At 38.5% G+C, this 27,749-nt stretch overlaps 1 protein-coding gene, 1 long non-coding RNA gene and 1 pseudogene across 5 annotated transcripts in view; 2 read left to right on the top strand and 1 right to left on the bottom strand.

Annotated features, from left to right (window-relative positions):
- LOC105482782 (uncharacterized) overlaps positions 1-22,757 on the bottom strand; it is a 37,481-nt gene extending 14,724 nt beyond the window's left edge. Inside the window, exons 1-2 of one of the 3 annotated variants that reach the window (XR_011617320.1) lie at positions 22,604-22,757; positions 93-259 (exon numbers count right to left, since the gene is read on the bottom strand). This is a non-coding gene — a long non-coding RNA (uncharacterized lncRNA). Of the gene's footprint in view, positions 1-92; positions 1,866-21,296; positions 21,604-22,603 lie in introns of those variants that run through there. The other 2 variants (XR_011617346.1, XR_987867.3) reach the window with 2 other exon arrangements.
- Positions 22,652-27,749, top strand: part of LOC105482781 (calcium-activated chloride channel regulator 1-like) — a 41,057-nt gene continuing 35,959 nt past the window's right edge. Inside the window, exon 1 of one of the 2 annotated variants that reach the window (XM_011743116.3) lies at positions 22,652-22,764. In XM_011743116.3, the coding sequence (XP_011741418.2) occupies positions 22,761-22,764 (4 nt within the window). In that variant the 5' untranslated portion in view covers positions 22,652-22,760. Of the gene's footprint in view, positions 22,765-26,853; positions 26,864-27,749 lie in introns of those variants that run through there. The other variant, XM_071085771.1, reaches the window with a different exon arrangement.
- LOC112426867 (transcription initiation factor TFIID subunit 9-like) lies at positions 23,185-25,368 on the top strand (annotated as a pseudogene).

Raw genomic sequence — 27,749 nt, 5'->3', positions numbered from 1 at the left:
GGAAACAGTATAATTCTATAAAACTAAATTCATTCTCTTCACCTATACCTTCTTCCAAAATGTCCTATCTCAGTGAAAGAAAAGTATCTCACCATCCAGTTATTCAAACCAGAGACCAGGAGGCCATCTCTTGACTCTCCAATTTCTCCACCGTTTATGTCAAATCAGTGAATGAGTGTTGTCTGTGAAATCTCCTTAACCCTTATCTCTTCTCCATTCCTCTTCAGTGACTGCCTCAGTCAGCCTCCATCATCTTCTTCTGAAAAAGATGGTCCCAATAGGTCTTTCTTTTCCGTCAATCCTTCCCAATCCATGTTCCCCACAGATTAACTTGAACAAAATCACAATAGATCCCACACTGCTTTCAAGATAAGGTATAAATGTCACAAAGGCAGAGACTTTGCCTGCTTTATTCATCACTTCTTGCCAGGCACCTTGCATGATGGCAAATATTTGTCAAATGAATGACTGCAAGGCTCATAATCATTTGGCCCTAGCTTCGACTTCCACATCTCTTATTATACCATCCCCACTGATCTCCCAGCTGTAATCAGTCAAAGACTTTCAGTTTCCCCAGAAGTGCACACAGTTTTATATTTCTGGGCCTTTGTCAGAAATGCCATACTTTACCATTCCTTCTTTACTTCTAACCCCACCTTCTTCAGCCTCCCTTTCTGCCCCCTAATCACATTCCCCTTTTTCAAAATCCCATTTCTACTGCCTCTCCTGCTTCCCTCCCTCACACTCAGACAGAATAGAACACTCCCCCATTTGTGTCCCATTCTTCATACAGAATTCTGACACCCAAATGCAGTTATTTGTTCACTATCTGACACGAGCCCTAACTCCTAATCCCTCTCAATTTTACAGCGAACACTTTGGAAAATGGGACTACATTCTGGGGACACAGAGTAAAAAAGAGAGAAGAGGAAGGATGGAGTGCTGCATATTCTAATACACACATACAAATACAAGACATCCCTATTCTTGCTTCTTTACTCTCTATATCCAGTCAGTCACCAAGTCTTGTCAATTCTTAATGTCTCAAAAAGTGTTCCACCTGTCTCTATCCCTAGTTCATGCCCCCAGCATCTCTAACCTATATTCCCTACAAAACCCTCTTCCAAACAGTCATTGTGAACCATCGTGAAGGTTGAGCCCTGCCTGAAGACACTCAGCCATGCAGGGCAGGAGTGAGTGAGGCCTGAAATATAGTCCAGCCTCAGCTCCCAGAATCAGGGCTGCAGGGGGCACTACTGGATCATTAGTCTGCCCAGAGGTGGCATGTTTTTCTAATTTATAAGTTGTTTTTCTAATTCACACAAGACATATATGCTAGTAATGCAAGCCTGTTTCCAACCAGTATTCACTTTGCAGCCGAAGTCTTTCTAAAGTACAAATAGGATCCTCTCGCACTCCTATTTAAAACCTTGTAATGACTTTCCTTTGCACTCAAGGTGATGTAACCACAGACCCCAATTCGGTGTGGTTTAACTTTGTTAGTAACAAAAGGACAAGTTGCTTTGCAGTGCAATGGACCCCCAGGTTGCATATCATGTAACGTGAACAGGTCCAGATGAACCAAGTATGTCTGATTCGAGACCCCAGAGCCAGCGGAATAAAAAAGCCAACCACAGGTGGAACCTAAGTACTTGAATCAAGGAACAGGGATGTAATTAAGAAGTGATTAGTACCCTCTTTTGTTGCATTGCAGACTTAAAAGCCAAAAGTCCATCACTACCCTTTGCATGACCCAGCCAGCTCACTCCTCAGTGCATTTTCCTACCCTTCCCATTGTTAGTCTCAGGCTATAAAACCTGCCCCCAGACCCCGACTTAGGGAGATGGATTTGAACTTGCCTCCTGTCTCCTTACCAGTTGATTCTCAATAAGGCTTTTTTCTTTACTTTTCTCAAAAGCCAGTGCCACAGTATTAGTTTCTGTGAGCTTCAGGCAACAAAACCATTGCTTGATTCCAGTGAGGTCCAACCCCTGTGGTATGATTAATGATGCTTTTCGTCTTCCACATCCAGCTTACTTCTCCAGTTTCATGTCTCACAACTTCTCACATTACATACTGGGCTCCATCCACCGTGGACCGCTTCTAGTTCTTTGAATACATTATAGGATCTCTCATTCCAAGGCTATGAGGTGCTTTTCATTCTCTATAAATGCCCTCTTCTCCACTATCCCTCCACTTCCACATCCAGCAGTCACTGAATAACTCATGCTCATTCTCAGGTCTTTGGAGTCATTCCTTCTGTGAAGCATCCCCTAATTCCTCCAACCTCTTGCCCCAGAGGGTTAAGCTCCTCTTCCCTTCCCTAATTCTCACCCCTGAGTTTCACGTTAACTCTGTGTCACGTAACTGCCCACTTACTTGTCATTATTTCCCTCCAGAGGGTGAGATGCTTGAGGGCAGGAGACAAGCTCTTACTCATCATCATCTCGCCAGTGCCCATCACCAAGCTCAATAAATGCTTGTCAAATTAAAACATGGAATCTGTGTTTTCCCAAGCATCAGTTTTAATGAATCAATCACAGAGCTGACAAAAGGACCACAAAAAGGAACCACTAACAACTTTACTGTATGAGCTTAAGCAGGAAAACATTATACCTATAGACAGGAATGCTGGGTCGTTCCACTTAAATTAAGGCAAAAGTATCCTGAACTATATCCTCATTGTTACTGCAATAACAAACTTTGGTTTCACATTTCCTCTTAATCTCCCAATCAGCTTTCAGCCCCTATTTAGGTCAATTCAAATTTTACATGAATTTTCTTCTGCCTAATAGGTTCCTTCAACACCAATTCCTCCAATGACTTTGATTATATCTGCCAAGGACATTAGCCTTTCAAATCAGTTTCAAAGATATCATGGCCAGACTCATTCAAATGCACTTAAAAACTTAGTTCACACTTGAGAAATGCAGCCTTTTCCTACTGGGCTACATCAGCCAGTCACTCTTCCTATACTGCTACCTAAACATCAGCACTGATCTACCAGGTGCCTGCATTCAAACCCAGAAGTCATTTTTTCTTTGAAATTGATGTTCCCTCCACTTGATTATTAATTGCTGACACTCTTTTGTCAGATATTCATTTATCTCTTCAGAGAGACCTTCTCTGTCAACCTAATCTTAAGCAACAACTCAGTCACCACCATATTTTTAAAAATCAAATGCTCTGTAGAGCATTTAACGCTAGCTGATATTTTAAGTTTTAATGGAATGTTAGAATGTGTATTGTTTATCTTTCCCACTGGAATATGGGTTCCATAGGAGCAGTGACCTGTTAGTTTTGCTCACTTCATGAACTAGAACTAGATCAGGCTATAATAAATTTGCAGTTAATAACTGTTGAATGAATGAAAAGATAATGGAAGAATAAACTAAATATTTTATCCATGCTATCTTATATGGAGGCATAGAATCAGGCCAAGGAGAGTTATTTAAACTATTTGTTATATACTAACTTGTTTATATCACTTTCTACCTTTTCTCTAGAGCTTCATACATGCAAACCTTGGCTTCTGTCATTTGCTAGGTGAATTTTCAGAAACCAAACACAATCATGTAACCAAAGTTGATCTCAAGAAAAAAGAACATTACCAGAATCCCAGATGCTCCCTTTCTACTCTCTTCCAATTATCATCTCCCATAAGAGATAATGGCAAGTTAAAAGTCAAGTTATCTTGGTTCTTAACAGCAGAGATTGTTTTTGCCTGTTTACACACTTCAGAAAGGTGGAATCATGTAGTACATATTCATTGGTGATTGGCTTCATTTACTCAAATATGTATATGAGATTCATCCACATTGCTGTGTGTAGTGGCGTTTTGTTGATTCTCATTACAGTAGTGTACAACTTTTAAAGTTCAATACTCATTAACATATTAAAACATAAATTCATTTTTAATACACATATATATAACAAAATTTATATAAGGAAATTTAGATTCACATCAATTCTTTACTCTTTTAAAATAGTGTTCTCTATGATGAACATTCTTATAGCAAAAAACTTTATTCAAGTTTTTATATTCATATTGACAGCTTATTAACAAGAAAGTTTTAACAATTCATTTTATTATCAACTGTATGTGCCAGTATTTGCCTCCTAAATTTCTTCAGCAAATGTGGATACTACTGTCCTTTTAAAATTTGTGTCACTCAATAATTTAAAATACGATATTTCATTGCTCTTTTTATTTTAACTTCTTTACTTACTAATGAATGTGTGGTTTTCCATATGTTTATTGGCTGTTTTTGTTTATATGAATGACCATTTATGTTTGATTCATCTTTTAAGTGAAGTATTCATCTTTTTTATTGATTGGTTGAGCAAAAGTTAATCCTCAATCTATTCAGGTTTCCAATGACTGGTTCCATTTTGATAATTTGTATTTGCCTAGAGAATGGTCCATTTTACTGAGGTTTCTTAATGAATGTGTATCGGCATCTTGTGATTCTAATTTGCATTCTGCTAATGACTAATTCATTCAGACTTTAAAATGGATCAGCAACATTTTAAAATTCTGTTCTGAATCTGACATTAATTCTTGAGATTAAATTAGATCTTGTATACATAATTATTAGAAAAGCTTCAAGTGTTTACATATACACAGAATACATTCTGTGATCAAAAATGTTATTATTCATTTTCTTTAACTTAGAAAATAAAGTACGGATTAGAGAGCAATCTGACTCAAATGTGTCACTTTGCCCTTTTGATTTAGCTCATCCAAAGGACCATGCAAGCATTTTTGTGCCCACACTTTCTAACACCGTGAACTCCATTGAAAAGGAAGACCTTCTAACAGAGAACTGTGAAAAGAAAGACCTCGAACAGAGGTAGGAAAAGGAATGAGGTGTCAGTAAATGTCAGTGAAGTGACAGACTGGTGTGACAAATAAAAAATGAGGAAGGCTTTGGAGCTTGGGACCAGGAAATGAGAAGGTGGAATTATTAGAATGTTTTCCTAAGAGCATGAAACAAACAAAATTTACAAATAGTATTGTTGCTATTAAAATAAGTTTTTTAAAGTTCAGTTTTATTTACAAATGGCATTGAACATAGAGGTAAGATTATATTCCGCAAAATAAAGAATAAGATTTTTAAAATTTATTATCATTGCATTTATTCTCAATTAAGAGAGAAGATGGGTTTTAATGAGGATGTATGTATGAGAATGAAGCCTCTTAAATACCAGAATGTATTACTTAGAGATCATATGAAAAATTTTCTGAGATTGTGATTGAAAAATTAAATCTTATGATTTAAATGTGAATCAAGTTATAAGTGGAAGCTAAAATGAGGGTGTTTTTAATTTTTCACATATAAATTTTAATTTTTCAGGTGAAGATTTAAAGTTGTTTGGATAAGTGCTACTGGCAAAGTTGCTTTTTGTAATAGTTTTATAGAAAAATAAATATGTATCAATAAATGAATTGATAACCATTGATCCATGAATTCATTCAGTGAAAATTTCATTATTTGTATTCAATGTGTAATCAGAAGGCATGTATTTAAATCTTACAAGCAATGCTTATTAACTGTATGCCAGCTTTTTCTTTAAATTTGTAAAGGAAAAAAACACTCATTTCATGGTATTTCAAGGGTCAACATATAGATAACATATATAATTTCCTAGCATAGGACTGAGCAAATAGTAAATAAAAGCATAAGTTATCCTTCCCAGTCTTCCTAACTGTAAAATTATGATAATACTTTTTTTCAGAGTTGCCATGCAGAATAATGTGAAGTAGCTACTGTAATGTACAAGCATATATCAAAATACCTGGCAGCTCAATAGTAAGAGTTCAATCATTCCTTCATTCTTTCCTGACTTCCTATCGTTTAATTTCCATATCAACAACATTTGCTGAGTATCTACTATGTGCACTAGGTCCTGAGCCATGAGGGTACATGAGGCAAATGTGATTCCTGCCCTCAAAGAATGTATAATCTTGAATTGAGGAGAAGAAAGATTAATTAATTGCAATTGATTATAAGAGGAAGGAAGAAGGCTTCACTATGAATTGAGCTGACTTTTAACTCTGTCAATGCAGTGCTAGGTACAGGGAACGCAAAAGTTAGGTGTATTTGCTTTAATTTGTTTTGGGAAATTGGCCCATTTACACATCTCAGTGACATCCTAATCCTGCCTCAGCCCCATCTGTCATTTGTGTTCTATTGTTCATATGTAGTTTTTATCCTTCTTGGTTTTCAGAAAGGGGTGAATGTCTGTTGATGACTATTTTGTTAGAGCAATATTCACATTTCCAAAGTCTGAATGGTAAATGGTTAATTACTGTAGTTCACGTATAAGGTTGCATTCTTGGCAAATAGAATGTAACCCAATAAAAAGGAAATTATAATGTGTTAGGCCATTCTTGCATTGCTATAAAGAAATAGCTGGGACTGAGTAATTTATAAGAAAAGAGGTTCAATTGGCTCACAGTTCTGCAGGCTGTACAGGAAGCATAACACCAACGTCTACTTCTCGGGAGACCTCAGGAAGCTTACAATCATGAGAGAAGGCAGTGGGTAGTAGGCATATCACATGGCAGGAGTAGGAGCAAGAAGGCAGGGAAGTGCCACACACTTTCACCAGATCTCATGAGAACTCACTCACTACCATGAACACAGCACCAAGCCATGCAGGATCTGCCCCCATGACTCAATCAGCTCCCACCAGGCTCCACCTCCAACTCTGGGGATTACATTTCAACATGAGATTTGGCAGGGACGTATATCCAAACTACATCATTTCACTCCTGTCTCCCCAAAGTTCATGTCCTTCTCACATTGCAAACTACAATCATGCTTTCCCAATAGTCCCCCAAAGACCTAACTCATTCCAGAATTAATTCAAAAGTTCCAAGTCCAAGTCCAAAGTCTCATCTGGAAATGAATTCCTTCCACCTATGAGCCTGTAAAATCAAAACAAGTTATTTACTTCCATGATACAATGGGGATACAAGTATTGGAGAAACATTCCTGTTCCTAAAGGGACTAACTGGCCAAACAAAAGGGGCTACAAGCCTCACACAAGTGTGAAACCCAGCAGGGCAGTCATTAAATCTTAAAGTTCCAAAATAATCTCCTTTGACTCCATGTCCCTTATGCAAGACACACTGCTGGTAGAGGTGGGCTACCAAGGCTTTGGGCAGCTTTGCTTTGTGGCTTTTCCAGGCTCAGGATGTAAGTTGCTGGTGGCTCTACCATTCTAGGGTCTACAAGGTAGTGGCCCCCTTTCCACAGCTCCACTAGGCAATGCTTTGATTGAAACTGCCTTTGCAAAATTATGACTGAGACACTGAAAGAGATCTAATTTAATCAACTCCATCATGCTTCTAACCTCCAAGCTGTTCTTGTTCATTCTTGGGTGTAGGCTGAACTAACTTTGGGAGAAAATTAGTTTACAGTTTATAGGTTAAAACAAACACGATAACAGTCCTTTCACAAAGCAGACCTCCATCCTGCCTGGGGACTAGATTGCCTTTGTAAGACCAACATTAGCCACAAGATTAGAAATTATGGTTTAGTAGTCATGCAGCTGGAGGATACAAGATTCTGACCTAACTAAACTGCCCCTGAGACCATGTACTTGAGCTATTTTGCAGACCCTGCATTTGATGGATCAGCTGGTACCACCCGGATTGATACAGGCTCATCTAATCTCGTGGACCCCAGCCAGGAACTGATTCAGTGCAAGAAGATAGCTTAAACTCCATATTATTTCTTCCGTGACCAATCAGCATTGCTGGCTCACTGGCTTTCACCCATCCACCAAGTTGTCCTAAAAGGCTCTGCTCCCCAAATGCTTGGGGAGACTGACCTGAGTAATAACAAAACTCCGGACTCCTACACAGCCAGCTTTGCCTGAATTACTCTTTCTTGATTGCAATTCACTTGCTTTGATGAATTGGTTCTGTCCAGGCAGCAGTCAAGGTGAAGCCATTGGGCAGTTACAGAGTGGGGACACTATGTGGAGCCTTCAAGCCCACATTTCCCCTCTGTACTGCCCTAGTATAGCTTCTCTGTGGGGACCTCTCAGAGAAAATTGTCGTGGAAAACTTTCTATGACCTCTCATAGAAAATGACAGGTCATAGAAAATGTCTCTCAGGCTTATGCAGCAGATTTCTGGCTGAGCATCCAGGCTTTCTCATACATCCTTTGAATTCTAGGTGGAAGCCTCCAAGCTTCCTTCACTCTTGCATTCTGTGCACCCACAGCCTTAAAACCACATGGAAGCTGTGAAGGATTATGGTTTGCACTCTTTGTAGTGGTAGCCAAAGCTGTACCTGGGTGCCTTTGAGCCATGGCCTCAGTTGGAACAGCCATGATGTGAGGTACAGCCTCCTGGAGTGGCACAGGGCAGTGGTATCCCTGGTCTGTCCCCTGAAACCATTCAGTTCTTTTGGACCCCTGGGCCTGTGATGGGTGGGGTTCCCTCAGACATCTCTGAAATGTCTTCCAGGCCTTTTTCCCATTGTCTTGGCTATTAGCACTTGGCTCCTTTTTAGTTATGCAAATTTCTCTAGCAAGTGGATGTTTCACAGCCTGCTTGAATTCCTCCCCTGAAAATGGGCTTCTCTTTTCTACCACATGGCTAGGCTGCAAATTTTCCAAACTTACATGCTCTGCTTCCCTCTTAAATATAAGTTTTGGCCAGGCATGGTGTCTCACACCTGTGATCCTAGCACTTTGGGAGGCTGAGGCATGCAGATTGCCTGACCTCAGGAGTTTGAGACCAGCCTGGGCAATATGGTGAAACCCTGTCTCTACTAAAATACAGAAAAAAAAAAAAATTAGCCAGGCATGTTGGTTGGCACCTGTAGTCCCAGCTACTTGGGAGGCTGAGGCAGGAGAATTGCTTGAACACGGGAGGCAGAAGTTGTAGTGAGCCCAGATTAAGCCATTGCACTCCAGCCTGGGCGCTCTCCCATCTAACCATAGGTTGTTAGAAGCAGCCAGGCCACAGCCTGAATGCTTTGCTGGTTAGAAATTTCTTCCACTAGGATACCCTAAGTCATAACAATTAAGCTTAAACTTCCACACATCCCCAGGGCATAAACACAATGCAACCAAGTTCTTTGCTAAGGCTTCATATGGGTGACCTTTGCTCCAGTTCCCAGTAAGTTTCTCATTTTCATCTGAGACTTCATCAGCCTGGACTTCCCTGACTCTGTCACCATCAGCATTTTGGTCAACCACCATTTAACTAGTCTCTAAGAAGTTCCAAAGTTTCCCTTGTCTTCCTGTCTTCATCTGAGCACTCCAAACTCTTCCACCCTCTGCCCGGTATCCCATTCCAAAATCCCTTTAACATTTTCAGGTATCTTTATAGCAAGACCCACCTCCTTGGGACCAACTTGCTATATTAAGCCATTCTTATGTTGCTACAAAGAAATATCTGAGACTAGGTAATTTATGAGAAGAGAGGTTTAATTGGCTCTCAGTTCTGCAGGCCTTACAGGATGCATAGCACTGACATCTGCTTCTAGGAAGCCTCAGGAAGGTTACAATCATGGCAGAAAGTGAAGTGGGAGCAGGCATGTCACATGGCAGGAGTGGAAGCAAGGGGGCAAGGAGGTACCACATATGTTTAATAACCAGATCTCATGAGAACTCAGTATTGTGAGGACAGCATCAAGCCATGGGGGATCCACCCACATGACCCAGTCACTTCCCACCAGGCACCCCCCACAACAACATTGGGGATTACAATCATGGCCTATGAGATTTAGCAGGGCCATATATCCAAACTATACCCATTAGTAAACCTTCATTTGGCTATGGTCATAGAAAATTTCTCTCAGGCTTATGCAGGTGTAAATCAGCCATTTACTTGCAGACATTTTTGGAACACTGTTTTCAGGCTTCCCTGCTTGTATAAACTTCCTTCTGGCTTACCTTAGACTTCCTCTTTCCTTCTACCATGTGTACTTCCCATCAGTAAATTCATTTCTTCAGATTTAATTCAAAAAGGCAAATATGTATTGAGTGGCTATCGTATGCATGTTCTCAGAAATAATGTTTTAAATGTTCCTTGAATGGAAACAAAGTTCTTAGCCATCTCATATTTGTCTATGAGAACAGACTTAACGTAACGTATCGAAGTATTCTCCTTGGATGAGCTATATCTATTTGGTAAAAACTCAGGACCCCAATTCACTCTACCAAAACAAAAAAAAATTAAGCTGAAAGCTGAGTCATGCAAGAAACTGCCTTTCCATTTGTTCCTAAGCAGATAGCTACAGATAAAATGTTAAATATCTCCATGGGGAGCTGCTCTTATCTGATGTTAAGTGCCGTTTTCTTATGTTACGTAAACTGCTGATTTACAGCCTGTGAGATGAATACATAATTGACTATTCCAGTACCTGCCTGTTTTCCCTTGTATCATGTAGGTTACCAGACCCTCCCTCTTTCCCCTTCAGTCAGCTTTTTCCTTCTGAATATTGAAGCCCTCAAAATTATCTCTGGAGAAAGGCACAGACCACAGATTGTTGCCTTGATTCTGTGCTTTGTTCTTCCAGCCATGCCCTTAAGCTTGGCCAGATAAACCTTTAAATTGATTGAGATCTGTCTTAGATACTTTTTGGTTTACCACAAGTTTTAATGACTAAGGAAAGAAAATGATGACTCCACATCTGTGTGATGTGGTGGGCTGGGAAGGGCAGGGAGACGGCAGTCATGGGAGGGTTTTCCCTGAAGTAATGGAAACCTATACAAGATGCTAAAAGCAGGAACCTCAGTAGAGGCCTTGCAGAATCACTGCACTAGGGCAATGAGTATGGGTTAAGGAAATGGGAAAGGCTCTGTGAAGAGGTGGGTGTGGCTGAGCCCCAAGAAATATGGCAGTGCTCAGCAGAATAATGCTGCTTCTGATCTTCACTTCATATCTTTAAATCAAGAGCTAGAAACATACCATGAAAAAGTCCCTGAATAAGAGAACAGGACCAACTGTTAGGCTAGGCTGGAAAGCAGTAACTTCTTGTGTGGGTGTAAAGCTGTAGAAGACACAACCCAGGGAAATTCCTGAGCTCCCAGCAATTCAACCCTTTGCCACCTCCCACCTTTCTTGTGGGTCACAATTGCTTCCCTTGCTTCATTTCCAACTCTAACTGCAGCTTTTTGTTGTTATTGTTTCTTTGAGACAGAGCCTAACTCTGTCACCCAGGCTGGAGTGCAGTGGCATGATTCAGCTTACTTAAACCTCCACACCTGTGTTCAAGCAATTCTCATGCCTCAGCCTCCCGAATAGCTGGGACGACAGGCACACACCACCATGCCTGGCTAATTTTTGTATTTTTAGTAGTGACAGGTTTTGCCATGTTGGCCAGGTTGATCTTGAACTCCTAGCCTCAGGAAATACACCCACCTTGGTCTCCAAAACTGCTGGGATTACAGGTGGGAGCCACCACGCCTGGGCTAACACATAGCCTTCGTTGGTGCTTTAGGACCTTGAATCCCTTGCTAGAGGAAACAACTATCTCTGGACATGCCAGTCATAGAACTCTAACACCTTGACCATAGAGATTAGTTCAGAGGGCAAGCACGTGGCCTAAGCCAATGCAACCATAGACCCTCACCAGATGTTTTTAAACTGAAATGGGAGACATATGCTCTTTTCCTCACACTGGGAATATGTGAGTCTGGAAACATCAGTAGTCAAGGTTCCTGCCTTATGGAGAAAGTCAGTCTGAGATATCAACACCGACATGATGAGAAAAACAAAAGCAGAAACGGAGAGTGATTCCTGCTCATCTGTAGTTCCCCAAGTCAAACATTACCCTTCTTTCTAAAATGGTTATAAGCGTGGTGTATTCAAGGAACTGAAGCCAAGTGTGTAAGAAGAGAGTGAAAGTAGATGAGTTGGTTATTTTTTAGAAATAATCAAATTTTTTGTAAGTTAATAGATCTCAATAATGGCTGAAGATAAAAATCACCTGGAAGATTTCTAAAAACATCATTATAGACTTTCATTTATAGTAATGGTAGATTTTGCAATTCAAAACAAACTTCGCCATTCTATTCAACATTCTACTAGAGATTTTAGTAGTGTAATAAAATAAGAAAAAAAAAAGCCTTCCAGATGGGAAAGAAGTGTTACTTTGTCTTTGTTTGCAGATGACATGATCATCTAGGTAAAAAAATAAAATAAAAAAATCCACCAGATTTCACAAAACAGCTACTAAAACTAATATGTGAGCTTACCATGGATGAATATATAACAGCATTCTGCAGAAGTTACTCAATTGTGTTTCTATATCCAAGCATAGAACTGGAAACTGATTCTTTTTAAACATAACATTTATAATAACGTCAAAAATATGAAATGTTTTGGGATAATATGACAAGTGTTTAAAAATTACGCACTAAAAAGTACAATATACTGCTAAGTTAAATATATAAATTAATGGAAAGATACATCATGTTTATGAACCAGAAGACTTAATGATTATTTTTCTGGACAATTCTACCACAGAATCAATAATGTTAAGATAATAATTGTGCCAAAATTAATCCGTAAATTTGACAAAACCCCAATCAAAATTCTAGCCGGTTTTTTGATAGAATGTCAGAGGACAATTCTGATTTATACAGAAATTCAAAAGACTAGAATGACAACAACAACAAATCTGAAAAAGAAGAACAGAGTTGAAGGACTTACACTAGCTGACTTCAAGGCTTCCTATAAAACTACAGTAGTCAAGATAATATGGTATTTGCAAGAGAATAGACACATAGATCAGTGAAAGAGAATAAAGCCCAGAAATAGATCCACAGAAATAGATTTAACTGATTTTTGATGAAAGTTCAAAGGGAATTCAAAAGAAAAAGTATCACTTCATCAAACAGTGCTGGAAAAATTTCACATTCTTATCCAAAAAAAGAAATAATATTCTTGACACATATATAACACCTCATACAAAAATTAACTCAAAATAAGGAAAGATCTAAATATAAAATATAGACCTAAATACAAAATATTAAACTATGTTTCTAGGAGAAAAAAGTATAAGAAAATCTCTATATGTTTTCCATTTAAATATGAGTTTTGAGAAATGACACCAAAAGCATGATCCGTGAAAGAAAAATCTGAAACTTAACTTTATCAAAAATTTAAAACTTTGTTCTGTGAAAGACATTGTTAAAAAAAAAAAAAACATGAAAAGACAAGCTTTGAAGAAAATATTTGCAAATCATATATCCAATTAAAAACTTGTAACTCTGGCCAGGTGAGGTGGCTCATGCCCGTAATCCCAGCACTTTTGGAGGCCGAGGAGGGCGGATCACAAGGTCAAGAGATGGAGACCATCCCGGCCAACATGGTGAAATCCCATCTCAACTAAAAAAATACAAAAATTAGCTGGGTGTGGTGGCGCACTCCTGTAGTCCCAGCTGCTCGGGATGCTGAGGCAGGAGAATTGCTTGAACTCGGGAGGTGGAAGTTGCAGTGAGCTGAGATCGTGCCACTGCACTCCAGCCTGGCAACAGAGCAAGACTCCATCTCAGAAAAAACAAACAAACAAACAAAAAAACCTTGTAACTCTAATAAAAATATGAACAACCCAGTTGGGGGGGGAAAAAAAAACAAGCAAAAAGTCTGAACAGATCTTCAGCAAAGATACACAGTTAACAAAAATAAGCATATGAAAAGATGGGCTTCACATGCAACAATTATTATCATGGTGGGTTTTTTCTTTGTATATTGTTGTTGTTTGAGACAAGGTCTCACTCTGTCACCCAGACTGGAGTGCAGTGGTGCCATCATGGCTCACTGCAACCTCAGCCTCCCAGACTCAAGCGATCCTCCCACCTCAGCCTCCTGGGTAGCTGAGACTAAAGGTATGCACCACCACGGATGGCGAATTTTTTGCCTTTTTTTTAGAGATGGGGTTTCGTCATGTTGCAGAGCCTGGTCTCGAACTCCTGGGCTCAAGAAATTCACCTGCCTCAGCCTCCCAAAGTGCTGGGATTACAGGTGTAAGTCATCACGCATAGCCTACTATGGTGATTTCTATGTTCTCATTTCTTCTTCATTTATGAATTGCAATGCTTTTAGTAGGATTTCTCCTATATAGACCCAGAGATATTTATTTTATTCTTTTAGTTATAATCCAATATTATCATTATTTATTTTACTGAACAAGGTAAAATTCACATAACACAAAATTTACCATTTTAATCATTTTAAAGTACAAGCCCTTAACTTTATATGGGAAAGGCAGCCATGTGGTAAGAATTGAGATTAGAAAAAGCCTGTTGCTAGAGTTAATTCAAAGTAATACAGTATCTTACAAAGCTACCACGAAAGATATATTATTTTCTGTTTTTAAAAATAATATTCTCGCTGGGCGCAATGGCTCAAGCCTACAATCCCAGCACTTTGGAAGGCCACAGCGGGTGGATCACATTCACAATGTTGTACAATCATCACTGCTATCTAATTCTAGAACATTTTCATCACTCCAGAAAAAAATATCATACCCTTTATGCAGTTGCTTTCCATTTCCTCTCCCCTCACCCCAGGCCCTGATAAGTACTGTCTGATTTCTGTCACCATGTATTTGCCTATCTTGATATTTCATATAAATGTAATTATACAATATGTGGGACTTTTCATCTAGTATATTTCATTTGGCATAATGTTTTCAAAGTTCATCTTCATTGTAGCATGTTATCAGTACTTCATTCCTTTTTATGGCTGAATAATGTTCCACTGTATGAATATACCTCATTTGTTAAATCCATTCATCAGTTTACGGACACTGGGCTCTTTCTACTTCTTCCATTTCTTCAGGATTATAGAATTTTTGGTTGACAGTTTTTTTCTTTCATAACTTTGAATATGTCATTCCACTGCCTTTGGGTCACCATGGTTTCTGATAAGAAATTAGCCATTAATCTTATTGAGAATCCCTTTGCATGACAAGTCACTTCTCTCTTGCTCCTTTTTTTTTCTTTCTTTGTATTTAGCTTTCAACACCTTCACTATAATGTGTCTCCACAAAGATATCTTTGAAGTTACCCTACTTGTGGTATGTTGAAGTTGTTTCTTCTTTAATTTTTTTTATTGTTAATTTTTGTGAGTACAGAGTAGGTGTATGTAATTATAGGCTAAATGTGATGTTTTGATACAGGAATGAATGTGAAATAATCACATCATGGAGAATGGGGTATCCATCCCCTGAAGCATTAGTCCTTTGTGTTACAAACAATCCAACTATACTACTTTAGTTATTTTAAAATGCACAATTAAATTATTATTGACTATGGACACACTGGTGTGCAACCAAATAGTACGTCTTAGTTACTTTTGTAATTATTTTTTGTACTCATTAACCATCCCCACTCCCCCGTGCCCAACTACCCTTCCCAGCCTCTGGTAACCATTATTTTACTCTGCATCTCCATGAGTTCAACAGTTTTTATTTTGAGATCTCTCAAATTAGTGATAAATGAGATGTTTGTCTTTCTGTGCCTGGTTATTTCACATAACACAATAATCTCCAGTTCATCCATGTTGTTGCAAGTGACAGAATCTCATTTTTAATGGCTTGTGTACGCCATTGTGTATATATATATCACATTTTCTTTATCCATTCATCTGTTGATGAACAGTTAGCTTGCTTCCAAATCTTAGCTATTGTGAACACTGCTACAATAAACATGGGAGTACAGATATCATTTTGAAGTACTGATTTCCTTTCTTTGGGGTCTATACCCAGTAGTGGGACTGCCGGATCATATGATAGCCCTATTTTCAATTTTCTTGAAGAATCTCCAAATTGTTCTCTGTAATGGCTGTACTAATTTACACTCCCACCAACAGTATATGAGGGTTCTTCATCCTCACCAGCATTGGTATTGCTTGTCTTTTGGATATAAACAATTTTAACTGGAGTGAGAAGATAACTTATTGTAGTTTTGATTTGCATTTCTCTGATGATCAGTGATGTTGAGCACCTATTCATGTGCCTATTTGCCATTTGTATGTCTTCTTTTGAGAAAAGTCTATTTAAATTTTTTGCCCATTTTTTGATTGGATTATTAGATTTTTTTTTCATAGACTTGTTTGAGCTCCTTATACATTCTGGTTAGTTGTTCCTTGTCAAATGGGTAGTTTGCAAATATTTTCTTCCATTTTGTGAGTTGTCTCTTCACTTTGCTGATTGTTTCCTTTGCTAGGCAGTAGCTTTTTAACGTGAGTAAACCTATTTGTTTATTTTTACTTTGGTTGCCTGTGCTCATGTGGTATTACTCAATAAATTTTTGCCCAGACCAATGTCCTGGAGAATTTCACCAAGTTTTTTTGTAGCAGTTTCATAGTTTGAGGTCTTAGATTTAAGTCTTTAATTCATCTTGATTTGATTTTGTATATGGCAAGAGACAGGGGTCTGTTTTCATTATTCTGCATATGGATATCCAGTTTCCACAGTACCATTCATTGAAGAGACTGTCTTTTTCCAAGTGTATGTTCTTGGCACCTATGTCCAAAATGAGTTAGTGAACTCGTCTCCCTAAGTGTAAGTGTATGGATTTGTTTCTGGGTTCTCTATTTTATTCCATTGGTCTAGGTATCTGTTTTTATGTCAGTACAATGCTGTTTTGGTTATTATAGCTCTTTAGTATAATCTGAAGTCATGTAATGTGATTCCTCCCATTTTGTGCTTTTTGCTTAGGATAGCTTTGGCTATTCTGGGTCTTTTGTGGTTCCATATAAATTTTAGGATTGTTTTTTCTGTTTCTGTGAGGAATGTTGTATTAGTCCATTCTCATGCTGCTAATAATGACATACCTGAGACTGGGTAATTTATAAAAGAAAGGGGTTTAACTGACTCATAGTTCAGTATGACCTCAAAAACTTACAATGATGGTGGAAGGGGAAGCAAACATGTCTTTCTTCATGAGGCCTCAGGAAACTTACTATCACAGTGGAAGGGGAAGCAAACATGTCCTTCTTCACATGGTGGCAGGAAGAAGTGCTGAGCAAAAGGGGTGAAAAGCCATTTATGAAACAATCAGATCTTGTGAGAACTCACTCATTATCACAAGAACGCAGCATAAGGGCAAGTGCCCCCATGATTCAATTACCTCCCACTGGGTCCCTCCCATGACGTGGGGATTATGAAAATTACAATTCAAGATGTGATTTGGTTAGGGACACAGCCAAGCCATATCAAATGTCATTTTGATAGGGATTGCATTGAATTTGTAGATTGCTTTGATTAGTATGGACATTTTAGCAATATTGATTCTTCCAATTCATAAACATGGAATATCTTTCCATTTTTTGATGTCCTCTTCAATTTCTTTCATCAGTGTTTTATAGTTTTCACTACAGAGGTCTTTCACTTTGGTTAAGTTGATTCCTAGGTGTTTAATTTTATTTGTGGCTATTGTAAATGGAATTACTTTCTCAATTTCTTTTTCAGATTGTTTGCTGTTGGCAGATAGAAATGCTACTAATTTTTGTATGCTGATTTTGTATTCTGAAACTTTACTGAATTTGTTTATCACTTCTAATAGTTTTCTGGTGGTGTCTTTAGGTTTTCCCAAATATAAGACCATATCATCTGCAAACAAGGATAATTTGAATTCTTCCTTTCTAAATTGGAATTTCTTAATTTCTTTCTCTTGTCTCATTGCTCTAGCTAGGACTTCTAGTACTATATTGAATAACAGTGGTGAAAGTGGACACCTTATTATGCTCCATATCTTAGGGGAAAGGCTTTTAGTTTATCCCCATTCAGTATGATATTAACTGTGGGTCTCTCATTTATGGTTTTTTTATGCTGAGGTATGTTCCTTCTATACTCAGTTTTTTGAGAGTTTTTATCATGAAAGAATGTTGAATTTTATCAAGTTTTTTTAGCATCAATTGAAATGATCATATAGTTTTTATCCTTCATTCGTTGATATTGCATATCACATGGATTGATTTGCACACGTGGAAACATGTTTGCCTCCAAGGATAAATTTCATTTAGTCATGATAAACGATCTTTCTAATGTATTGTTGAATCTGGCTTGCTAATATTTTCGTGACATTTTTTGCATCAATATTTACCAGGGATATTGGCCTGTGCTTTTCTTTTTTGGATGCGCCTTTGTCTGGCTTTGGTTCAGAGCCATAGAATGAGTTTGAAAGCATTCCCTCCTCCTCTATTTTTTTGGAATAGTTTGAGTAGGATTGGTATTAGTTCCTCTTTAAATTTTTGGTAGAATTCAGTCATGAAGCCATTGGGCCCCAGGCTTTACTTTACTGGGAAACTTTTGATTGCAGCTTCAATGTCATTACTTGGGATTGGTCTGTTCAAGTTTTGGATTTCTTTCTGGTTCAATTTTGGTAGGTTGTATGTGTCTAGGAATTTGTCCATTTCATCTAGATTTTCTAATTTATTAGCATACAGTTGTTCAGAGTATTCACTAATGATGCTTTGAATTTCTGCAGTATCAGTTGTGATGTCTCCTTTTTCATTTATGATTTTATTTATTTGGATCTTTTTTTCTTAGTGTGGCCTAAGGTTTGTCAATTTTGTTCAACTTTTCAAAAAACCAGCTTTTGTTTCATTGATCTTTTGTATTGTTTTAGTCATTTCAAATTCATTTATTTCTGCTCTGATCTTTATACTTTTTTCTTCTACTAATTTTAGATTTACTTTGTTCTTGCTTTTCTAGTTCTTTAGGATGTATCATTAGATTGTTTATTTGAAGCTTTTTCTCTTTTTTTGATGTCAGCACTTATAGCTATAATCTTCCCTCTTAGTACTATATTTGCTATATCCAATAGGTTTTGGTATGTTGTGTTTTCATTATCATTTATTTCAGGACATTTTTAAATTTTCTTCTTAATTTCTTCCTTGATTCACTGGTCATTCAGGAGCATATTGTTTAATTTTCTTGTATTTGTATAGTTTTCAAAATTCCTCTTGATATCAATTTGTAGTTTTATTCCATTGTGGTCAAAGAAGATGCTTGATATTATTTCAATTTTTTTAAATGTTTTAAGTCTTGTTTTGTGAACTAACACATGATCTATTCTTGAGAACAATCCATGTGTTGACGAGAAGAATGTGTATTCTGCAGCCATTGGATGAAGTATTCTGTAACTATCTATTAGATATATTTGGCTTATAATGCAGATTATGTTTGATGTTTCTTTGCTGATTTGCTGTCTGGAAGATCTGTCCAATGCTGAAAGTGGGGTGTTGAAATCTCTAGCTGTTATTGTATCAGGGTCTGCCTCTCTCCAACTCTAATATTTGCCTTATGTATCTGGGTGCTCCAGTGTTGAGTGTTTACATATTTAAATTTTTATATTATTTTGCTGAATTGATTCCTTTATTATTATATAGTTACCTTCTTTGTCTCTTGTTATGGTTTTTGTCTTGAAATCTATTTTGTCTGATACAAGTATAGCTACTCCTGCTATTTTTTGGTTTCCATTGGCATAGAATATCTTTTTCCATCCCTTTATTTTTAGTCCATGCATTTGCCACTAAACGTAATGGCAAAAACCGCAATTACTTTTGCACCAATCTAAATATTTTCATTAATTCAACCACTCTATCTTTTGATTGAAGTGTTTAGACTATTTACATTTAGTGCTACATTGATAAGTAAAGACTTACTTCTGTCATTTGTTATTGTTTTTGGTTGTTTTGTGGTCTCTTCCTTCTCTCTTTTCTTCCTGTCTTTTTTTAGTAAAGGCAATCTTCTCTGGTGATATGATTTAGTTTTGTGCTTTTATTTTTTTGTGTATTCATTGTATTTTTTTTTTGTTTGAGGTTACCATGAGGCTTGCCAATACTACATTTTAATCTATTATTTTAAGCTAATAACAACTTAATATTTTGCATAAACAAACAAGCAAGCTAAAAGAAAACTAATAAAAATTCTGCACACTAACTTCATCCCCACAGTTTTTAATTTTTTGTTGTTTCTATTTATATGTTATTGTACTGTCTATATCTTAAAAAGTTGTTTAGTTATTATTTTTGAGTGATTCATTGTTTAGTCTTTCCACTTAGGATAAAGCAGTTCACACACCACAGTTATGGTGTTATAATATTCTGTATTTTTCTGTGTACTTACTACTACCAGTGAGCTTTGAACCTTCAGTTGATTACTTATTACTCATTAATGTCCTTTTCTGGCTGATTGAAGTATTCCCTTTAGTTTTTCTTATAGGACAGGTCTGGTGTTGATCAAACCCCTCAGCTTTTGTCTGGGAAAATCTTTATTTCTCCTTCATGTTTGAAGGATATTTTCACTGGATTTACTATTCTAGGATAAAAGTTTTTTCCCTCAGCACTTCAAGTACATCATGCCTCTCTCTCCTGGCCTGTAATGTTTCCAATGAAAAGTCTGATGCCAGATGTATTGGAGCTCCTTTGTACGTTACTTGTTTCTTTTCTCTTCTTCTTTTTAGAATCCTTTCTCTTTGATCATTGGGAGTTTAATTATTAAATGTCTTGAGGTAGTCTTCTTTGGTTTAAATCTGCTTGGTGTTCTATAATCTTCTTGTTATATTTTTGTTTGGATATTGATATCTTTCTCTAGGTTTGGTAAGTTCTCTGTTATCTCTTTGAATAAACTTTCTACCCCTATATCTTTCTCTACCTCCTCTTTAAGGTCAATAATTCTTAGGTTTGCCCTTTTGAGGCTATTTCTTATAACCCATAGGCGTGCTTCCTTGTTTTTTATTCTTTTTTTCTTTTGTCTCTTCTAACTGTGTATTTTCAAATAGTCTGTCTTCAAGTTCACTAATTCTTTCTTCTGCTTGTTCAATTCTGCTATTAAGGATCTTATACATTCTTTAGTATGCCAACTGCAGCTTTCAACTCCAAAATTTTTTCTTGATTCTTTTTAATTATTTCAATCTCTTTGTTAAATTTATCTAATAGAATTCTGAATTTCTTCTCTGTGTTGTCTTGAACTTCTTTGAACTTTCTTAGCTATTTTGAATTTTCTGTCTGAAAGATCACATATTTCTGTTTCTCCAGGATTGGTCCTTGGTGTTTTATTTAATTCATTTGATGAGGTCATGTTTTCCTGGATGGCCTTGATGTCTATGGATTTTCTTCAGTTTCTGGTCATTGAATAATTTGTTATTTATTGTACTGTCCTCTATCTGGACTTGTTTGTACCCATCCTTCTTGGAAAGGCTTTCCATATATTCTGAAGGACTTGGGTATTGTGATCTAAGCTGTATCACTTTAGAGGCACCCCAAGCCCAGTTATATTGTGATTCTTGCAGACTCGTAGTGGTACTACCTTAATGATCCTGGACAAGATCCAGGAGAATTCTCTGGATTATAAGGTGGAGACTCTTGTTCTCTTCTCTTTCTCCCAAACAAGCAAAGTCTCTCTCTCTGTTCTGAGCCACCTAAAACTCGGAGTGAGTGACAAGCACTCCTGTGGTCACCACCACTGTGATTGCACTGGGTCAGACCTGAAGCCAGCACAGCACTGAATTTCACCCAAGACCTGCTATAACCACTCCCTGGCAATTGTCTGTGTTTGCTCAAGGCCCTGGGACTCTGCAATCAGCAGATGGCAAAGCCACCCAGGTCTGTGTCTCTCCCTTCTAGGTGGTGAGCTCACCCAGCCCCTGGGTGGGTCCAGAGGTGCCATCCGGATGTCAGGGACTAGAGTCAAAAACCTTAGAAGTCTACCTGGTGTTCTATTGTACTGAAGCTGAGCTGGCACTCAAACCAAAAGATGCACTTACTTCCCCTTTCCAAAGGCCGAGGGGCCTCACTCCCATAGCTATCACCACAGGCCACAGGGAGTTCTGTCAGACTACCACTAATGTTCCCTTAAGACCCAAAGGCTCTTAAGTCAGCTTGTGGTGAATTCTGCCTGGCTTGGGACTCATCCTTCAGGGAAATGGGCTCTCCTCTGGCCCAGGGCAGGTCCAGATATGCTGGCCAAGAGTCATGTACTAGAATTGGGGACTGCAAGAGCCCACTGATGCTCTACCCCACTGTGGCCATGCTGGTACCTAAGTGGCAGGATAAAGTCCCCTTTACTTTTCTCTCTGCTTTTCTCAAGCAGAAGGAGTTTTGTCCCATAGCCACCACAGCTGAAAATGTGCTGAATTTCACCTGAAGCCACAAGTCTCAGAGTTTCATCCAAGGCCCACAGCATACTACCTCACTACTGGTTATTCAGGGCCCAAGGACTCTTAGCAGGTGATGGGTCCTGCCAGAACCAGATCCTTCCCTTCAAGGCAGCAAGTTTCCTTCTGTCCCAGGATGTGTCTAGAAATATCTGGGAACTAGGGTCTGGAACAGGGTATGACCAGTGCCTTATCTGCTGTGGCTGAGCTGGTATCCAAGATGCAAGATAAAGTGCTCCCCACCCTTCCCTGTCCTCTCCTCAAGGAAGGAAGCAAAGTGCTCCCCACTCTTCCCTGTCCTCTCAAGCAGGGGTCTCATTTGGAGCTATGAGTGAAGCAGCCTGGAGTTAGGGGAGGGGTGATGCCAGCACTCCCTTAGCTGCCCAAGCTGGTGTCTCAGTATGTCACATGCCCCCCACCAGTCCACTGTCTCTGGGTCCAGTTCAGCACTAGAACTCACCTAAGAGTTGCAATTCTTATGACTTAGGCTGCCTTTCAAGTTTAATCAGAGACCCAGAGCACTCCAGCCCTCAGTGGTGAGGTGTGTGGGAACTTAAGCTCTGATCTCTGGGACCTACAATTCCCCTCTGGCAAGGGCTGATTTTAATGCTCCCTTCATGGGTGGGTGTCATCTGAGTTTGGTCCAGTTTTCCTTTATGCTCTATCAGGACAGAACTAAGTTCAACTCCTCACAGTTGCTGTGCTCTCCCTCCTTCAGTGCCCAGAGACACTCTCTGCACCAAGCCACCACGGCTAGGGTTGGGATGGGGGTGGCATCAGTGATTCAAGATTGCTTTTTCTATCTCTTCAGTGCCTCTGTCAGGGATATATAGTTAAAGCCAGGTACTATAAGGGTTCACCTTATTTTTTGTTCTTATGAAGGTGTTTTTCTGTGTACATAATTGTTCAATTTGTCTGGGCATGATGGCTCATGCCTATAATCCCAGCACTTTGGAAGGCCAAGGCAGGCAGATCACCTGAGGTCAGGAGTTCGAGACCAGCATGGCCAACGTGGCAAAACCCTGTCTTTACTAAAAATACAAAACATAGCCCACCTGTAGTCACAGCTATTCAAGAGGCTGAGGCAGGAGAAACACTTGAACCTGGAAGGCAGAGGTTTCAGTGAGCCGAGATCAGGCCACTGCACTCCAGCCTGGGCAACACAGTGAGACTCTATCCCAAATTTAAAAAAAAGAAAAAATTGGGGGCTGGGCAAGGGCAGGCGAGGGGCGCGGAGTGCTCTGGGCATCGGGCCCCCAGGTAGGAGCTTCTCAGTGCCCTCTTCGGAGGCCGGTAGAGGGCCACGAGGCGGTTGTCAGCGCCCGGGAGCCGACCCTCACGGGCGTTGCGGCAGGCGGGGGAGGGGACGCGGAACGTTAATTCCGTTGGCCCGAGGCTCCCAGGGGAGGTAAAGAGAGGTCGGCAGATCCAGCTCTCCTGCTTAGTCTTTCTGAATCTGGTACACTAGGGGTTGGAAAAACCACACTAGGCAAAGAACTTGCGTCAAAATCGGGACTGAAATACATTAATGTTGGTGATTTCGCTCGAGAAGTCTGATCATCGGATATCATGGAATCTGGCAAGATGGCTTCTCCCAAGAGCATGCCGAATGATGCACAGAAGACGGCACAAATCCTGAAGGATATGGGGATTACAGAATATGAACCAAGAGGTATAAATCAGATGATGGAGTTTGCCTTCCGATATGTGACCACAATTCTAGATGATGTAAACATTTATTCAAAGCCATGCTAAGAAAGCTACCGTTGATGCAGATGATGTGCAGTTGGCAATCCAGTGCCGCGCTGACCAGTCTTTTACCCTCTCCTCCCCCAAGAGATTTTTTATTAGATATCACAAGGCAAATAAATCAAACCCCTTTGCCACTGATCAAGCCATATTCAGGTCCTAGGTTGCCACCTGATAGATATTGCTTAACAGCTCCAAACTATAGGCTGAAATCTTTACAGAGAAAGGCATCAACTTCTGCGGGAAGAGTAACAGTCCCGCGGTTAAGTGTTGGTTCAGTTACTAGCAGACCGAGTACTCCCACAGTAGGCACACCAACCCCACAGACCATGTCTGTTTCAACTAAAGGAGGGACTCCCATGTCCCTCACAGGTCAAAGGTTTACAGTACAGATGCCTACTTCGCAGTCTCCAGCTGTAAAAGCTTCAATTCCTGCAACCTCAGCAGTTCAGAATGTTCTGATTAATCCATCATTAATGGGTCCAAAAACATTATTACCACTAATATGGTGTCATCACAAAATACTGCCAATGAATCATCAAATGCATTGAAAGAAAACGTGAAGACGATGATGATGACGATGATGATGATCATGACTATGATAATTTGTAATCTAGCCTTGCTGCATATAACATGTATACTTGGTCTTGAATTGATTGTACTGATATTCAACATGCATGCTGGATGTTTTCAAGTTGTGTTTTAGAAAACTTTAATAATATTTAATAAGTAAATACAGTTACCATACTTTTTAATTGAAATGAAGGTTTTTCATCAGCCTTACAAGTGTAAGAAAAATAAAGTTGTCATTCATTTGAAAAAAAAAAAATTGTTAAATTGGTGTCTTTGTGGCAGGGATGATGGGTGAAGTCTTCTATTCCATCAGCTTACTCCTGTTGAGTTTGTTGAGTGTGTAAACTCATGTCTTTCATTAAATTTGGGAACCAAACTTTGGAAAATAAGGATTATCTACTCTAGCTGAACATATGCATACTCAACAACCCAGTAATTTTACTCTTAACAATATATCCAAAACTAATGTTTGCACATGTGCACTAAAATACTTGTTTTAAAATGTGGATAGCTGTGTTACTCATAAGAGCCAAAAACTAAATAGTTCTAATATCATAAACAACAGAGTGGATAAATTATGGTATAGCAATAACATTTACAATAGCTTCAAAAACATGAAATACTTAAAAATAAATAAGTCAAAAACATATGTGCAAGACCTGTGCATTGAACATTACAAAGCATTGCCAAAAGTAATTAAAGAATAAATGAAAATATATACCATGTTCATAGATTAAAAACTCAATTCATTTTCCCAAATTGATCTATCTATTCAGTGCAAAGCCAAAATTGCAGTAGGCTTTTTTATAGAAAAAAAGTTGATTCTAAAATGTATATGAAAGAAACTTAGCTAGAATGGTTGAAATAACTTTGAGGAAAATCAAATTTAGAGGAGTTAGACTACCAGATTTTAGAATCTACTGTAAAGTTACAATAATCAATATTATATATAGTAGTATACATGAATATGCAAGAATAAACATATAAATCAATGGAACAAGTTGAAAGTCCAGAATCAATCCAGACATATTGATTTTTGACAAACATGCCAAGGTAAATCAATCAGAAAAGATCGTATTTACAACAAACAGTATTCAGGGCCCAAGGACTCTTAGCAGGTGATGGGTCCTGCCAGAACTGGATCCTTTCCTCCAACGCACCAAGTTTCCTTCTGTCCCAGGATGTGTCTAGAAATGTCTGGGAACTAGGGTCTGGAACAGGGTATGACCAGTGCCTTACCTGCTGTGGCTGAGCTGGTGTCCAAGATTCAAGACAAAGTGCTCCCCACACTTCCCTGTCCTCTCCTCAAGCAGAAGGAAGGGGTCTCATTTGGAGCTATGAGTGGTGCAGCCTGAAGTCAGGGGAGGGGTGATGCCAGCACTCCCTTAGCTGCCCAACTGGGTATTCATATGGAAATAAAATGACACTTTCCTTTACCACATCCCATATGGAAAAAGAACTCCAAATTACCACACATATAAATATGCTATCTAATATTATAAAACTTTCAGAAGAAAACTAGAGAAAATCTTCCTGACCTTAAAGTAGGTAAATGTTTTAGGCAGAACATTAAAAAAATAAAATTTTCAATAATGGAACTTTATCAGAATTAAAGTCCTCTGCTTTTCAAAGGACATCATTAACAAAATACACACACACACAACCATAAATGTCTTTTAATAATAAGATGACAATAATAATAAGATGCTCAATAATAAGATGACAAACAATGGAACTAAAAATTGGCAATATATTTGAAGAAATACTCTATTAAAAAAGACATACAAATAGCTAATAATTAAATGAAAAGATTTTCAAAAAAATTTGTCATCAGAGAAATGTAGATTAAAACCACAATGTAAAATCGCTATGTAGCCATTACACTGTACAAAATTTAAAAGACTGGCAATACGAAAATTAGGCAAAAATATGGATCAGTTGGAACTCTCATACATTGCTGGTTGGGCCTGGTGGCTCACACCTGTGAGCACTTTGCGAGGCCAAGGTGGGCAGATCACGAGGTCAGGAGTTCAAGACCAGTCTGGCCAACATAGTGAAACCCTGTCTCTACTAAAAATACAAAAAATTAGCCGGGTGTGGTGGTGTGCGCCTATAATCCCAGCTACTTGGGAAGCTGAGGCAGGAGAATCGCATGAACCTTGGAGGCAGAGGTTGCAGTGAGCCAAGATCACACCATTGCACTCCAGCCTAGGTGAGACTACAAGACTGCATCGGGGAGGAGGGGGAAAGATATGCAAATAGCTAACAATCAAATGAAAAGATTTTCAAAATAATTCGTCATCAGAGAAATATAAATTAAAACCACAATGTAAAAGTGCTGTGTAGCCATTACATTGTATAACATTTAAAAGACTGGCAATACGAAAATTAGGCAGAGGTATGGATCAATTGGAACTTTCATACATTGCTGATAGGAGTGTAAAATAGTAAAACTACTTTGGAAACAGCAATTTCTCATAAAGTTATACATATATTTGGTATTCTACTCTACAATTCCATTCCTAAAATTACCTGAAAAAAATGAAAATATGTCCATTAAAAGACTTGTACGCAAATATTCATTGTAGCTTTATTAGTAATAACCAAAAAAAGTAAAAGGAAAACTAAATGTTCACCAATTGGTGAATGGATAAGCAAAGTGAAATCGCATTCATGCAGTGAAATGCTGTTTAATGATAAATAGTAATGAACTACTGATACATGCAATAATATGGATGAATCTCAAAAACATTATGCTGAATGAAAGGAACCAGACATTAAAGAATACATACTGTACAATTCCATTTATATGAAATTCTAAGGCCGGGCAAGGTGGCTCACGCTTGTAATCCCAGCACTTTGGGAGACTGAGGCAGGCGGATCATGGGGTCAAGAGATCGAGACCATCCTGGCCAACATGGTGAAACCCCGTCTCTAGTAAAAATATACAAATTAGCTAGGCGTGGTGGCATGCTCCTATAGTCCCAGCTACTCAGGAGGCTGAGGCAGGAGAATTGCTTGAACCCAGGACGTGGAGGTTGCAGTGAGCCAAGATCGCACCACTGCACTCCAGCCTGGTGACAAAGCAAGACTCCACCTCAAAAACAAATAAATAAAAAATCAAAAAAGAAAAAAGAAATTATAATAAGTATAAACTAATCAATAGTGACAGAAATTAGATTAGTGGTTGCCTGAGACTGGGGATAGGGAAGAAGGATTGATTAAAAAGGGATACAAGTGAACAGTTTGGCATAATGGAAATGTTCTGTATCTTAACTGTGACC

This window comes from Macaca nemestrina, chromosome 1 (assembly GCF_043159975.1).
Source record: "Macaca nemestrina isolate mMacNem1 chromosome 1, mMacNem.hap1, whole genome shotgun sequence".
Classification (NCBI taxonomy): domain Eukaryota; kingdom Metazoa; phylum Chordata; class Mammalia; order Primates; family Cercopithecidae; genus Macaca; species Macaca nemestrina.
This window is presented reverse-complemented; position numbering and strand designations above follow the sequence as displayed.